Source organism: Lissotriton vulgaris, chromosome 5 (genome assembly GCF_964263255.1).
Source record: "Lissotriton vulgaris chromosome 5, aLisVul1.2, whole genome shotgun sequence".
In the NCBI taxonomy this organism is placed as follows: Eukaryota; Metazoa; Chordata; class Amphibia; order Caudata; family Salamandridae; genus Lissotriton; species Lissotriton vulgaris.
Window position 1 is genome coordinate 472,605,758 of NC_141693.1, and position 16,950 is coordinate 472,622,707.

Below are 16,950 nucleotides of genomic sequence, written 5' to 3' on the forward strand. Positions count from 1 at the left end.
CCATAGGAGTTGTGGGACTTTTATGGTGACGTTCATTTTCACATTAAAGTGGTGGAACTTGGGGTGTGAACACCCAACCGTGCTAAGGAGCGACTGCCTTGAAGAGCGGGCTTGGTTTCAAAATAGCGGTGAGCTACCGGAGGGTCGACACCCCTCTCCCTTGCACTCCTTAATGCAATACAGCTGGTGAAACCGGTGTTCGAGCTCACACGAGGTTTGCTTCTATTATGAATACGTTTTGCATGTATACGCAACTATAAACGAACTACTAGTGTTTTTGAAGACCCATCTTGTTTCTGGTGTACTTGCTTAAATACCTTTCTTGACCCTGTCACTATAATGTAGCTTATGTAACCTGACAATGATTCTTTTTTTGTGGGATAAGATGCCTTTTTGCCCTGAGGACACTACTGCATGACAGGAATGGGCTGACTTGGGCCTAGGCACCTTGAAGCAGAATAGTCCTGGCTATTTGTTGATATTTGTAAATTTTTACTAAAATGAGAAGGTAGGCTCTGTGAGAAGAGGGAAGAAGATTCCACAGGCAAGACTCATTTCCATATTAAATATGCATATGTGTATGGGCGGTGGGGGAGGAGGTATGTTCAGCACATATACAACTCTCAGCAAACATCAGAGCCTCACATGTTTGTAGACAGGCCTGCATATGCAGTGGATACACCAACAGTGTCAATAAGCTAGGTGCCAGCAGATGCAATCTAATTCGCACAGCTCTAATTCTGTTTGATGAAGTTAGCTTGCAGGCAGTCCAGATGTGTTGCAGAGGTCTCTGTATGCCTCAACCAGAGAACCGAGTGGAAATCAAGACTGATGTAACCATGAGTTTCAGCCCGCTCTGAGTTTTGTGTATTTTCCCACACTTCTGAAATTTGTTTCCTTTGAAATTTAATTTTTTGTTGATAAGTCATCTTAATGGGGAAAACCTCTGAAGGAAGAAAAATGCATGGTATCGGATGTGCTCAATTTCGATGAAGCTAAAATAGTCTGCCTCGTAAGGGAATACCACAGTCAATGCATGCTACACTCGATGGTGTTTGTATTTAGTGGGTGTGGTATTACCAAACCAAAATCCAACACAGTGTGATATGCTGACACCTTAAAAAAAGGGTGCTCGTGCTCACACCCCTTTCCTTTTGCTGCTCTAGTATGTACATTCCTTCACTGCTTGTTTACAAGCACATGAGTTGTTTTCTCTGGTCCTTGTATGAGCCTGCTGGGGTGCCTGATTATTCAGACCAGTGACAGATAAATGGCTTCAGACGTGGAGAGGAGAACCCTTATAGACACCTACCTGCTTAACCCCTGCATGTACTAATTCCTTATATGTGTGCTTTCCTTGATAAGGTGATCCAGTACAAGAAGAAATGTGGCGAGGTGGAACAGCAGCTGCTCGAGCGATCCTCGGAACTGGAACACGAAAAACTAAGTGTGAGTTTGTCCACTACAAATTTGTCCATGAGCCTGTCTTTCTCTTACTTGTCACAAGAGCTGTATATGAACATTTCTTTTTTGCAAATGTCTGTGAAAGCTTCTGTGAGTCTCTATTTACCACCTTCTCACAAACATTAAATGTCTATTATGTATTTCTAAAAGCTTAAGGAGAGTCCCCCCTCTACAAAATCTTTTTGTGGGCCTGTCCGTTTTCCAAGAGCCTGCAAAAAAATCTTTGTCTGTCAATGTTCCCCCTTTCCCAAAAACTGAATCTGCCCATTTCCCACATGTGGGGGTGTAATGTCAAGAGACATAGAGTAGTGGTCTCTGTACTTCTTGCTTTCTCTACAGCTTCGCCCCTCCAGCAGATAAGGTCCCGGGCCCTGGTGGGCACTGTCCCTGTAGTACAGGTCCACCTGCCTCTGGGCTAATTTGTGGTATCAGTGGCTGACTAGGGCATCAGGGCACCTTAATTGTCCCAGAAGTGATGGTTGAAGTTATGGAAGCCTGTATCTAGAAATATAGTAGTCAGGTTAGAGATGTTTCAAGGGGCCTGCGACCCCACAATTCCCTCACTGGCACTAGGGAATCTAGTAGCTACTGGACCACTAGTCCACTATTTAGTGCAAGGGACTCCTGATCTCTCCTTCAACTGGAGATAGGCTAAGGAGCATAATGACTAAGAAGATCATTCCAAAGCTTCTGGAACTTGAGAACCTCCATATGATGTCATGGGACATCAGGCAATCTCTTGAAGTTGAGACTTCTCAGGCTTTTCCAGTATCGACCAGAGAGCTGTTTCCAACACATAAAGAGAAGACAAATGAGACGTTAATGAAGTAATAATTTGAAATACCTACATTTTTAATGTGGGATTGGAGATCACTGTGGACCTCTGTACTACAAGTTGTTAAATTGAGGGTGTTTGTTGGAGCTTAACCCCTTCCATGCTCATGACAAGGTCAACTCGTCATGGGTGTTACCTGCGCTGTGCTTATGACGAGTTGACATTGTCATGATTCTATAGTATTCAAACATTTGCAGCACAGGAGGGGAAAACCCCTTAGCAGCCAAGGTGTTAAAGCACTGAACCGGGCCCATACAGTTGATCTTTCGTTTTTTTTTGTACAGCTCGTGTAAAAAAAAAAAAAAAAAGCCTTCAGAAAAGTATGTGTTTTGGGGTGTACTTGGGAAAGTGGGGTGAACTCTGTCTTTAACCCTTGTTTAGCACCTATTTCTGTATTTTTGGTTTCTGTTCCGCAGAGCCAACTAGATCTCAGTGACTCGCGTCTACGCCAGGAGGAGGAGCACAGCAACGACCTGGAGAATGCGTTGATCCGGTTAGAGGAGGAGCAGCAGAGGTACGTGACAACGTGTTACACAGCTGTCCCCTGTGCGCAATCACTGCACAGGAAATGTGAGGCATCTGGATGGACTAGATTTAGGGTTTCCTACCGCGAAACTATTGACAACTCTTGGATAACTCTGAATAGCAAAACTGGCCCTTACCCCTCTGCGATCCTGTTTATTACATCCACCCAATGCCTTCTGACATCCATGATCAATCCACTCCAAAACCAGCTCACTCTGAACACAAACAAAACAACTTTTACGTGTTTTTCTACTGACACTGAAATTATTTACCTCATAATATGAATATGGTTGTGAGGAAATGGGGTGTATTATATGATGTGGTTGTGCGACCTGACTGTGTAATAATAATAATAATAATAATAATAATAATAATAATAATAATAAAATCATTTATAAAGCGCCTGGTTACACTAAAGAACAGTGTGTCCCCGTGCTGAGGATGCAGTCCACTAGAACCACTAAATGCAGACACACAATGAAGGGGGGGAGTGGAAGGACAGAGGCTGGCCTCAGATTTTGTCTTTGGGGAATAGATAGGTCTTAAGTTTAAGCCGGAACCGAGATTCTGAAGGTTCCATCCGAAGATCAATAGGAAGTTCGTTCCATTGTTTGCTGGCTAGGTACCTAAAAGAACGACCACCCATCCGCGCTTTATGGATACGAGGTGCCATATATTGCATACTACACATGGATCTCAAAAGGTGTTTGGGGCGGTACATAGTCAGCATCTTTTGACGGTAGATGGGACCTTTGCCCTGTGCAATACGATGGGCCATGCACATGGTTTTAAACCGGATACGTTCCCGGATAGGGAGCCAGTGCAGGGTCAGTAGAGCACGTTTCCCGGACGACTTCCTAGGCAGATTCAGGACAAGTCTGGTGGCGCATTTTGGATGCATTGAAGTTGGTGCAGACCTTTTTTATTCAGGCCGCAAAGCAGAGAGTTCCCATAATAAAGATGAGAAGTGACCAGGGCGTGAACTAATGTTTTCCTAGCTTTAATGGGCAATAGATCCTGGATTTTACGAAGAACCTTTAGTATGCCATTGCATTTACCCACCACATTTCCAATGTGTTGGGCATACGAGAGATTGGTGTCAAAAAGTAAACCCAAGTTCTTCACAGTAGCAGAGGGGGTAGGTGTGGGACCCAGGTCAGAGGGCCACCAGGCTGACTTCCAAATAGAAGGTAGAGGACCAATTACTAGAAGTTTGGCCTTATTCCTGTTGAGGCGGAGGCAATTAGTCTTCATCCAGCCAGCGAGATCCACAAGACAAGTGGAGAAATTAGCTGCTGTCTCAACTGGGTTATGAGATAGAGTAACCACCAGATGGGTGTCATCGGCATATGACACGATTTCCACCCCATAAGATCCCACCATCCTTGCAAGGGGCTCCATGTACAGATTAAACAACGTAGGGCTCAATATAGATCCCTGTGGGACCCCTTGTCTAAGAGAACGGGGTGTGGATTTAAAAGGGGGGCAGAGTACTTGACATTTTCTGTCCGCAAGAAAAGAGCCCATCCATTCATAGGCTGACCCAGCTAACCCAGCCTCCCTCAGACGGGCAAGAAGCCTAGAGTGCGACACAGTATCAAAAGCCGCACTCAAGTCCAGCAGTATCAAGGAAGCTGTCTGTCCCTCATCCACTTTTTGTCGAAGCAATTCTGTGGAGAAGAGAAGGGCAGTTTCTGTAGAATGTTTCGCTCTAAAGCCTGATTGGGAGAAATGAGGAAGATGACTATCCTCCACAAATTTCACCAGCTGGCTGTTGACCAATTATAATAGACTTATCAACCCCTTTAGGTCCAGCAGGTTTCGTCTGTGAAATCCTTAGCTTAATCCTTGATAGCTGTGACACTGAGCAGCAAGACTTACCCAGATGAACAAGTATTAAGTATTTAAAGAGCTCCAAAAGGATTGAAGAAGAAATCAACCGGACACTCATGAAATCTGACACCAATTTATAAACATAGACCTTATTTTTATTAGTTTTTAAACACTGGAGCAATTTTACTCAACCACGAACAAGCCTTGGCAAAATCAACCCTTTGGACACTCAGGGCCAGATGTAGGTCACCCAATACCGGCCGGTAACAGCAGAAATTACCGAATTTCGGCCGTTACCGACTGGTATTGGGCTTTTTAGATGTAGGTGGCATTTTTTTAGGATTCAGTATTTTACTGAATCGGTAATTTAAGGATTCGGTAAAATACCGAATTTTTAACATACCGATTCGGTAAATTACGGAATCCAGGATGTAGGGAGCACTCAAGTTGGTGCATTCCTCAGTTAAGGATTTGTTATTTACCACCAACTACAAGTTGGTTCATCCCATATACCAATTCTTAAATACCGAATCGGTATGATTCGGTATTTAAGAATAGGTAAATTGAGCTTACCTACATCTGGCCCTATATGTATGAAGCCAATTTGCGGTCGAAAACGAATTTCAACGTTTGTGATTGCAAATTAGCAGTGTGCAGTGTAGAACACACAACATTTAGCGATTTCCTATTTTGCAATTGCATTTAAGGAATCTCAAATTGCAGCCTCTCTTTGCTGGTCCCTCGCTGCAGCAGGGAAGTCCTCCTTCAGTTCTTACAAGTTGGTCGAGATCTGAAGTATGGGTGCCCCCTTTGTGCTTTGAAAGTGCCCTCAGGACAGGGTGTGGTTGACAGCCAGTGGGCTATCAGGTTCCCTCCCACCTGCTGACCACATTCTTGGAGTGTGGCATCTGGCTATCCCAGGATGCACTATTCTGCCTAATCCCAAGATGGTGAGACCCCTATCTCTTTGTTCAAACCTCCCTAGCCCACCCCCAGAGTGTGGCTACCTCAGGGCTACACTCCCCTGGGGAACCGGTTTGGCAACTAGTTTCACCTCTCTGCTTCCAGTACCAGCCTGTCTACCTCAACATTGGTGCAGCCCTCCCCTTGTGTTACACTTCTGCCCTTAAAAGACGGCTTCACCTTTGAAGCCTGCCTTTTCGAGCTAACACCCAACTGGCTTCCTGCAGAAGGGGGAACATCTTCCTGGCCTGCAATCACTCATTGTTCGCTTCCTGAGAATAGTTGGCAAGTCTCTCCAGAAGGGTAGAAAACTGTCTCATGGAGCAGGCTCCATATGTGCCCAGGAAGGCACAGGAATTTTAAGGGCAACAAAGGGCCAGATGTGCTAAAGCTTCACACTGCAGCACGTTACATTAATTTCGACGTGAGATACAAGTCGGGCTTAATGTAACAAGTCGTTTGATACCTTGAAGTGCCTACTTTGGTCGCACCATTCAGGAGTTACGTATCCTGGATACCAGTGTTTCCTAGGGACTTACAGGTAAGTTAGCCATTTCCAATTGGGTATAGCCAATTCAACATACACTGCATAGTCAGAGCATTGGCACTGAGGTCTGGTTAACAGGCCGCAGTGCACTCTCAGACTCGAAATGCCAACAGCATCAGTCAAACATGGGGGTGACCGTACAAAAGAGGCATTTCTGTACATTGTTCTAAACCAGTTTGAAACCATATTGAACTTTCTAGGTGCTTAGTTGTTCGATTTACTTTCCATCGATTTCTGTGATACGAGTGAAAGGGAAAGACTTGAAATCACTGGAAAGTAAACCAACCATCTGCTGGTTACCACTTTAAACAGATTTGTACTATTTGATATCCCTCGCCAATCCCTTTATCTGCTTTTTATATTTAACAGCAAAACATCTCATTTGAGTAGAACAGTTAATTTAAGCAAAGAACCCAATCTCAGACTTAGAACCTACTTCTTTCCAGGTTTCTTAATTACCAATTTCGTTTTAGCTTTCTCAGTCTAGCTTCAAGTACTGTTTTCAGTTAGTAAATTCATTCCTACTCCTACCATGGTCTACATCAGTGGTTCTTAACCTGTGGCCCGGGGATTCCTAGGGGTCTTCAAAGCGTACTCAGGGAGTCCACGACTTCTTAGACAGATAAATAATAACAACACATAAAAAATGTGTATAAAAATAAAGAATCAAAGTGTATGTTGAGAAATTTTAAATGTTCTGTAAATGTGAAGGAATTTAAAGTTGGAGGCTAAAATGAAGGTAGTATCCTCAGATTGATTAGTGAGAGCAGTGCAAGTGCAACAAACAGATTATAGAATGGACTGCGTGCCCTAAATTTGAATTTACAAAAGTTCCAAACTTCCCATTAAAATGTAACTTTTTCTAATATTGTAAATTAAATCAAATGTGTCATCTTTTTTGTGTCTGTTTGATGAATGTTTGTTGTTTTTGTGTATTGTTTTGTGGTTAAAATCATCAAAAAAGCTTAGGCTGGGGTTCCTGGCTTCCAATAATGAATGACTCTGGGGTGGGGGTCCTAGGATGCCAATAATGATTCAGTGAGGGTCCCTGGGTTCCATCAATGATTAAGATGGGGGGGGGGGGAATTACTGGTCTACATATTTCAAGTCTGATTTCATTTTAATCCTGATATCTGGAGGGTGCCCAGAGATTAATGAAAACTCAATAATAGATGGATAGAGGCATCAAAAATATTAACAGGTGGGCTGGAAGTGAAGCATGGAAGAAATGGAGAGATGTGTGAAAGAAAACTGGATCGCTTCAACAGATGACTAGAGCACTGTGAAGAGAAGGTGGAATTGAGGTATGAATGGAGGGTGGAAGAGATAGCTGAGATGCTGACAGAGTACATGGATCAATGGAGTACTGGAAGAAAGGAATGTTAGAAGAGATGTATCAAGGGTTTCAAGGCGTGAATGTAAGGCTCAAAGTGATAATAAAGGGATAGTGAGAATTGGTATGAGTCTCTGGAGATTCTCAATCTGATCCCTTGTGCGACATCCCCACCCATGAAAAGGGCCATACTCTAGACCAGATTTTTGAACTTGATGACCCGACTCCTATGGTATGGTCTGACCACTTTATGGTGACTTTTAGATTAAGAATAGTTCAGAGAGCGAAGTCGAAGCCTTTACCTCGGGCCACTGAATATAGATCCTTTAAACAGATAACGTTGGATTCTTTGGCTGAAATATTGATTCTTCATCCTATCCCTGTGAAGGGCTCCCTGGCAGAGGGCTTGCTTGCTCTGGAGAATTGGCTCCAAAAATGGGCATTACAGCTCCCCCCCCCCCCCCAACCCCCTCCCCCAAGGTGCGCATCGCGGATAAGGGGAAAACTTCGGCTCCGTGATTTTCAGGGACACTGAGAGATAGTAAAAAGGCATGCCAATGTCTCGAACGATCATGGAGGAAAGATTTTGCCCCCATAAGGAAAAATATATGTAAACTGGCACTTAAAGAACATTATGCCAAAGTTCGGGAGGAGAAAGCAAGCTTTTTGACCAACAGAATCGAGTCAGCCAGAAATAGAAGCCACAAATTATTTAAAATTGTGAAGGACTTTGTCTCTCCTAATGTCACTAAGAGCCCTTTTATTCCCTCGCTCGAATGGACGAGTCAGGTGGCAACATTTTTCTTTGAGAAAATTAAATTGATACAAGACTCATTTGTGAAGTCCACTGATTTAAACCATGATATGTCGCCAGCACTGACTGTTGACTTTAAAAAGGAAATACTGATGGACTTCCCTCCTAGTCACATGGAGACCTATCTTAGTAGTATGAAAGCGCTTAAATTGGGGTCACCATCGGACCCCTGTCCCACGAAGATAATGGCGTCAGTGGCGGAGGTTTTGAACCCTGCTGCAAATCAAGTTTTGAATATGTCTCTGTCAGAGGGCAGGGTTCCAGGGAGCTGGAAACAGGGTAAGATCCTCCCTCTATTAAAGAAACCTTCAGCCGATCCCACAGTAGTAAGTAACTATAGGCCCATAGCATTGCTCCCGTTTTTTTGCTAAAACTTTGGAAAAGTATGTGAATTTGGTCCTTACTGATTTTATTGAATCCACTAATGCTCTTCATCCCAGTCATTTGGGTTTTACAACTAATTACAGTACGGAAACGGCGTTACTGGTGATAATAGAAACTATCAGAGCCACACTTGATAGAGGCGGCAAGGCAGTTTTGATACTGCTAGACCTCTAGGCGGCGTTTGATACCGTACCCCATGACAGGGTTTTACAGAGGTTGAGGGAGTGCGGTATCGGGGGTACGGTTTTTAGGTGGTTTTCTTCCTTTCTCGAGGACCGTGGACAAACGGTGTGGTCGCCTCCTTTCTCGGCAGATATTCCACAACTGAACGTAGGGTTGCCTCAGGGATCAGTATTGAGTCCCACTCTTTTTAATATCTATATGGCCCCTTTGGCACCCCTGGTGGAGGAATATGGAGCAAAAGTTATAACCTACGTCGATGACTCACAGCTGCTGTTTACGGCTGAGAAAGATGAGCAGCTAAATGAGCATGCAATCCTCTTATGCCATACCAAGGTATTTGATTGGTTGCGCCTGAACCAATTATCTTGCAATTCTGCTAAAACAATACATTTTTTTTTTTGGACCTTCACCCGAAGATAAATGGCAAAATTGTTGGCCCCAGACTCAGACACCTCCTGCATGCCCAATCACTGCTGTTAAAAATCTGGGAGTCAGGCTGGACTCAACTTTGTCCATGAAAGCGCAGGTGCAATCTGTGGTAGGTACGTGTTTTGGACTACTAAAGATGATGCAAAATTTCGTTCCTTTGCTCCCTCAGTCCCATAGGCAAACCATGGTCCAAGCCCTCATTTTATCTAGGCTGGACTACGCAAATGTTTTGTATTTGGGAATTCCTAATTACCTAATAAACCGTCTTCAGGTGGCCCAACATGCAACCGCGAGAGCTATATGCTGGTAGGACCTAGAACACCCATGACGAGCCATTTGAAATCTCTCCACTGGCTCCCAATGAAAAATAGGATATTCTTCAAGGCCCTTGTGCTGGCCTTTAAGGCCCTACATAATAGTGGGGCACAGTACATTCGACAGAGGGTCATACCTTATTTTCCGGCGAGGACGTTGAGATCTTCGACACAACATCTGCTGGTGATACCAACATTTTCTCTGGTCAGAAAGGGTGGTAGATCCTTTCAGGTGGTAGTAGGGAAAGTATGGAACCCCCTTTTCCTCTCAGTCTTAGACAAGAGCAGGAGATTCTTAATTTCAGGCGCCGATTACAACCTGGTTGTTCCATCAATAATCACTGTTTTTCAGTGCAGTCCTTACTCATCTTTTTCCCCCAGGGTTTTTTTTGGTGCGTCTGCGACGGGACACTCTTCGGAGTAGCCATACGCCATACAAATACCCCCCATAACATAACATAACATAACATAACATAACATAACATAACATAACATAACATAACATAACATAACATAACATAACATAACATAACATAACATAACATAACAAACAGAGGAGGGTCCAGATGGATGTACTGAAGGCTCATATGTTGTATGCCCTCATAGGAGTACCAGCCTTGCCCAGGTGAATGCCATGCTTAGAGAACAGTTGGACCAGGCTAACAGTGCAAACCAGGCTCTGAGTGAGGATATCCGAAAACTGACGGTGGATTGGAAAAATGCACGTGATGAACTGGAGCAGCGTGAGTCTGACTGGAGGCGGGAAGAAGAGGTGAGAACCCACTAACTGAGGATGCAATTTGGTCTTCCAGCAAAGTCGCTTTTTGTGTTTACATGGGAGCAAAGCAAAACCCTATCTACACTAGTTGCATATATTGTAATGCTTCTTATGCACCATTTGAGTTATGGTACTGCCCTTTCCTGAGACTATCTTGGGTATATAATTAGTGTTTGTATAGTTCTTATGCCCCCTTTAGGAGTGTTTAATGCTCAGTTGAGGTAGGAGGTCCGGAAGGAGGGCTGGAGAGAACCTAATGTTACATTATTTGTTTGTTATGCACTATAACCTGAATCTTCCAATGGTGTAGCCATCAGCAAGAGACCCTGATAGCTGTGTGTGAGGGTGAGTGCACTGTGAAAAGGACTCAGAAGTGAGTATTACTTTGGAAAATATAAAGTGGGAACCGAAGTATCAACATTTTTGTCTAAAGAAGGGGACCCCCTTAAGTTGAGAGTTTTACATCCTACTTAGGCAAACATTTATTGTGCTTCCCATCAGCAGGCTCTTCTCAATTTTTTATTTCTATCTTATTTTCTCAATGTTTCGGTCTCTCTGTGCGTCTCCCTTTTCCTCTTTCTTTCTTTAACTCTTTCTCTCTCCCTCCTTCATTTTTCTCACTCTCCTTTCATCTTTATTTCTCTTCATTCATCTTCCCCTACCTCTTTTTTCTTTCTCTTTCTTTCACTCTTTTGCTGTTTCTCTCTTACGCTTTCTATCATTTTTTCTTTCTCTCTTTCCTCTCTATTTCTATATCCCTCTTTCTTCCTCTCTTCCCCCTTGCTCTTTCTTTTTCTGTATCTTGTCCTATCTCCTCATTGTTCTACAATGCTCGACAATGATGTGGAAATGATAGTTGAGGGGATGAGGGGAAGTGAGGAGTAGATGACTGTGACTGCGAATCCCTCTCATTTTGCTTACAGTGGGCAGATTTGAAAAGGGATAGGCTTTTGTACTCGAAGAATAGCTTCTTCAGGGAGTCCAAAGGATACTTTCTATAATCCCCATTATTTGATAAATAATGTCCCCTGCTCTCATCCTAAGCCCGTATGAAAGTAGGGTGTCTTAATTTACATTTTCATATCTTTTGTTTTCTATTCTTTCTGCTTAGTCTTTCAATACCTACTTCAGTAATGAGCACAGCCGCCTGCTAACCCTCTGGAGACAGGTGGTGGGTGTCCGCCGCAACTTCAGCGAGATGAAGAGCATGACTGACAGGTTAGTGTATGGGGAGCATGAGCTGAGAGACGAGGGTGATATGCATGTCTTTGGTAAGCAATAAGCACAGGATCTGTTGGATTAAGGTCAAGATGTGGTTTGGTGGGGATGGATGGACCAATGGAAAGTGTAAGACCTGAACATACGTTGTCAAGTTCATTTCAAAACTGGTGAATGTAACGTTTGGCGGGTGAAAGTGACTAGCCAGAATCTTGTAATGGGAAAGATAGGGTCTGGTGATGTTTTTATGTGTGGGGTGGGAAGTGGTGGGGGTGGTTAGGTGTTCAGAATCATGATGGGGACAGTACAGTGTCTTTTGGGGAGTTTTAGTCAGGATCTGAGTTAAAACATAAATATTTGAAGGAGGTCAGATCAAAGGTATATTGGGGAGCTGTGTAGTACATCTCTATGGGCTGTTTATCAAACACTGGGAGAAACTAGAGGGTCTGCTGTAGGATAATACATGGTCTTTTATTTGGTGTAATGGGAAAGATAGGGTCTGGTGATGTTTTTTGTGTGGGGTGGGGAGTGGGGGGGTGGTTGGGTGTTCAGAATCATGTTGGGGACAGTACAGTGTCTTTTGGGGAGTTTTAGTCAGGATCTGAGTTAAAACATGAAGATTTGAAGGAGGTAAGATCAAAGATATATTGGGGAGCTGTGTAGTACATCTCTATGGGCTGTTTATCAAACACTGGGAGAAACTAGAGGGTCTGCTGTAGGATAATACATGGTCTTTTATTTGGGTGGACATCATCCTCTTGGACCCTAGTGGAAAAACGGACACTGTGTGAAGGGATGAAAAGTAAAGATTTGTCAGAAGTAGTAGACCAGGTCCTGACCAACAGAACGGGTACAAGCTCCTTATGCTGTAACACTCGCCGTGATAATGCAACGATCACTTAACTCCTTTTACGTTTGGTTTTCAGGGACTTGTCCGAGATGCGTAATGAGCTGTCCAAGGCATGTCGCACATTGCATGCATCCTGTATACATGTGAGCAGCAGTCAGCGTGCCTCTGAGGGCTCTGCAGCACTGGTGGTAGAACGTCAGTCACTGCAGCTGGCACAGCTAGATGAACAGCTGAAGGACAAAGTGCGGGAGATGATCCAACTCCAGATGAAGAGTGACACAGAGAAAGCACAGCTGAATGCCAGGTATTGTCCTTGGGTTTATGTGGTATATGGAGTATGCATTGGAAGATAAGGTCTGGAGGAACGAAGAGTGGGCACATTTTGTAGGGGCCATATTGAAACATGTCCATAAAAATTAATGGTGCACTTATGACAGAAGAAAAGTTGTGTCTCTGCAACTGGAGAGCGGTGATGAGATAGGAGGACCAATGAATGAGAGCGTGCACGAGAGCCTGTGGGCATGAAACAAAAATGTGTGTATTAACAATGGGCATTATATAGTGCTGGGATAGGTGTGGGCTAGAAGAAAAGAAGTGTGTGTGGAACAGGATATGGTCGTATTTTGGGACAGGAAGGAGTTTTGGTTGTTTGGGTGAATGAGTTCTTTGATTTGGGAAGGAAGAGGCTCTCTGGTAGGATAGGAGTGATATGGTATAGAACAGGAATGTTCTAGGCAGATGGCATAAAGGGGTGTGGAGAATGGAAAAAGTTTTACCTGTGGGACCTCAAGGGATTCTTACATGCTCCAGGAGCAGAGAAAAGCAATGAGCCATCCATTTGATTAGCTCATACATTCTTCTAATAAATACGTTTGCGACCTGAAAGATCTGTGAATAGGATTGCAGAGGTCTTCTTTTAAGATGGAGCTCAAGTTCATATACCTTGATGTGGCACATTTGGATCAATATTTGCACAGTGTTCCAAAGCAGATTACAGTTATTCCAAATCAGTGAGTCAGATCTATTTAGAGATATCTCTTAGCTTGCCAGTTAAACATTACATCTGGTGCCATGTCTTTTGATTTTCACAACTCCTTACCCTGGCACTACCCAGGTACAGACACCATCTAGGAATGCACTACTTTCCTCACCTGATACCAGTCTACCTAAGGACTACTAAGCTATCCTTCATTTAACGTTTGGACTATTCTACACTGTTCAGAGGGCATGTTGAGGAGGGACTAATTGGAATGGGAGTCTGCTGAATTTCTGTTTGATTGTACTCCCTCCTCCTCCCTGCATCCTCCCTACCTTCCTTTACAACTTGCAACTTCAGTTCCACTAAACTTTGCCCATTATTTTTCTCAACCCAACTACCACTACTCATTTGACACATTTCTTAATAAATCCATCCTGATAACCCATTCTATATAAAGAAGAGCACAATTCATCCTTGAGCCCTAGTGGTGATGGGTTAGAGGCCAACACTGGTTCGATGTACTTCATACTTACCTACAGTCTCCTGAACACTAACTTTAACTCTCATACCAACACTAACTCTGCTCAGGCTGACAGGCTAGAAATTATTTGCCACAACCAAGTAATTTATTTTGGGACAAAACCCATAAAAGCATAGGAATAAAACAGTAAAATACATACTGCAGATACATATAACAACTTCAATAATATATCCTTACAATCTGGTACTGTTGGAAAATCTAAATTCAGCAGTCTACCTATTATCTCTGATTGTAAAAACAGAAGATCACAAAAGTTTAATACAAGACGGTTCATAGTCTCCACGCCAAACAGGACACAAGTCTCCAGGCAGCATACAAAAATCGAGGAAATGCAAACACTACTGACTGTTAGGTGTCAACTTTTAATAATACTAAAGCTGACCTCACTGTTCGAACTCTAGGGTAAAAGCTATTTTAACTTATAGGTGACATAATTTGTCCAGGAAATAAAAAATCCATTTTGTCCTCAATGACTACAGTACAGATGGGCACTGTTGAACGATAACTAGGCCACATCGATGAATAAAATGATTTGGGGGGTGAATCTATATCTGAGTTTAAAGATAAAGTGATCTGGGTGGTATTATTACAATAGTGTCTAAGCATTGTTCGTAAATCAGGGATGATTACCTTAAAGTGAAGCACCTGGTTAGGGAATAATTTGTAGATTTCATAACTAAGTTCCGAAAAGTGATTCTTATAACTTTATTTGATCACAATGATGCCATCACCAGTGATAGAGTTTGGGGGGAGAGGGGGTGGATGCCATAGTTCAGGCAGTCCCAGCGTAGACCGCTCCATCTGAATGTGCCTAAACCAGCCCAATGATACACAAGTGGCTAGGGACAATATATCATGCAAAGCCTCCCCGAATGTCTTCACCTCTGGGAAGCACCACAATCTCTCCCAGTATAGTAGTAGTCTTAGCTTTGCAGTTGGTCCAGTTTCCATTAGACCGATATAAAAAAAAGCATTGGTGGTTGTAAGGAATCAGGCAGTTATTTGCAAGTTTCCCCCCACTTTTTGCCCCCATGTGGGCTACAAGCTGTCGGTTTTTCAACTCTGAGAGTGCACTAAGTCCTGCAAATTAGACCTCAGTGCCGGTGTTCTGACCTATTACAAAAGTTATGTCCAATTGGCTATACCCAATTGGCAAGTGATGACTTACTTATAAGTCTCCAGGGTACCAAAACATGCAGGACAGAGTATCCACCCAGGGCTGCAGCACTGTTGTGCCACTCTGAGGGTGACAGATGTCATAATGGGTACCAGCCTGCCACTCCAGATTGAAAGAGCAGTGTGTTTACTGCTAGTGCAACTTTGCTATTAAAACCAATGGCAAAGCCACCCTTCCCTTAATAGTATGTGTGCCTTCCCTAAGGAAGGCCTATAGAGTCCTGTGGCAGGGAGCTGTATATTACGGGACATGGGTGTTACCACTCTGGAAGCGTCACAAGTTTCCAATATGGCCGTATGAAGAGGCTGGCGATTAAACCTGTAATACACCTATTGTCCCGGAAGGGGATAAGTTACTACGGACTAGTATACATTGGAAACACTTTTTTAAGACTCAACGACCGAAATTTAACAAGTTTAAAAGTGCCGACCGAATTGGGCCATCACTCTTAGGACATCTTTCTCAACGGTGTGAACAAAATCACTTGCCCTGAAGAAGCCCACAAGGGTGAAACACTTGGCTGCTATGTATCTAATTGTGAATAAAATAATCTACAGAATCAACTAGTTGAAAGACTGGCCTTTTCTGTCATCACCGTCCTCCATCATCTGTGGGATTTGAACCCAATGAACTATTTCTTTATAACGATGCGTCTCTCATCTTGTGTGTTTTCTTGATGTATTAGAAGCCTTAGTTTGTGGCAGGTTTCGGGAGGTGGGCATTGTTTGCTAGGTATCATATGAAGAATTGTTTGAATTGATTCTAACAAACACTGGTAGTTGGTGCAACATCATACACCCTGCCACCTTGCTTGCAGAGAGTTCCTATAAGCCTAAACTTTATTAGAGAAAGCAGTTCCAATAGGGACATTGTAAGATAATTTGAGGCTAAGTGGGATGTCAACCACATTATTGAAGTCTAGATACTTTGCAGTTTTAGAAATATAGGCATACCATGGAAAATGACATACCTCATCAAACTTCAAGATGTGACTCAAATATAACGTGAGGATGGTAGCAGATGAACCCATGAAGAGTACCACAAGGTCGTAGGTCTCAAACTAATCTTATTCTCTAGATTAGTTATGGAGAGACTTTTCAAAACCTTATTTCCTCCCCTCTGCTTTTTGCTTACAGATAGAAAATCACAAATAACAGCCGCAAAACAGACCAAAAGGGCAGTTTTATTTTTAACTTTTGCTATTTTACTACGTTATTTCAGTCAATTTAGACCAACTCTGTTTGAAATCAAACTCCAAACTTAGGTATGCAAATAATTCTACACTTTTCAGACACACATTATCAACCACAATACTCTGCCCACTTTTTCTTGAGGCACCCAAAGGCATAGATTATTACTTAAACACAAGTTGTTATTATTATTATTACTTGAGATATGTAGAGTGCATGGCTGCTCAAGGGCTTCCCAGCGCTGAGAGACAGGATGCTAGCTGAGGCTGGAAGGAAGTAAGTGGTACTGCTTGAACAGCCACATTTTTATTGACTTCGAAATTCTGTTTCCTTTTTCAAGATTCAAGATTCACATGGTAATGAATTCCACAGTTTAGGTGCTAGGTGTGAGGAGGATCTGCCTTGCCACCTAGCTTTCCTGATACCTATTTTTATCAGTCGTTCAGAGCTAGATCCCAGGCTCCTATTAGGGACATATATGGTCACCAGGTTTCTGATTTTTCTGGGGCCCAGGTTGTGTAATGCTCCATACCTTATAACCAGTACCTTGAATTTGATTCTGGCCTTCACCAGGAGCCAATGAAGTGTTTTGA

At 43.1% G+C, this 16,950-nt stretch overlaps 1 protein-coding gene across 3 annotated transcripts in view; it reads left to right on the forward strand.

The window, feature by feature from the left end:
- CROCC (ciliary rootlet coiled-coil, rootletin) overlaps positions 1–16,950 on the forward strand; it is a 463,946-nt gene that overhangs the window by 99,230 nt on the left and 347,766 nt on the right. For all 3 annotated transcript variants that reach the window (XM_086921919.1, XM_086921920.1, XM_086921921.1), the window contains 5 exons: positions 1,366–1,449; positions 2,716–2,813; positions 10,231–10,396; positions 11,514–11,620; positions 12,547–12,774. In XM_086921919.1, coding sequence (XP_086778045.1) covers positions 1,366–1,449; positions 2,716–2,813; positions 10,231–10,396; positions 11,514–11,620; positions 12,547–12,774 — 683 coding nt within the window. The remainder of the gene's footprint in view (positions 1–1,365; positions 1,450–2,715; positions 2,814–10,230; positions 10,397–11,513; positions 11,621–12,546; positions 12,775–16,950) is intronic.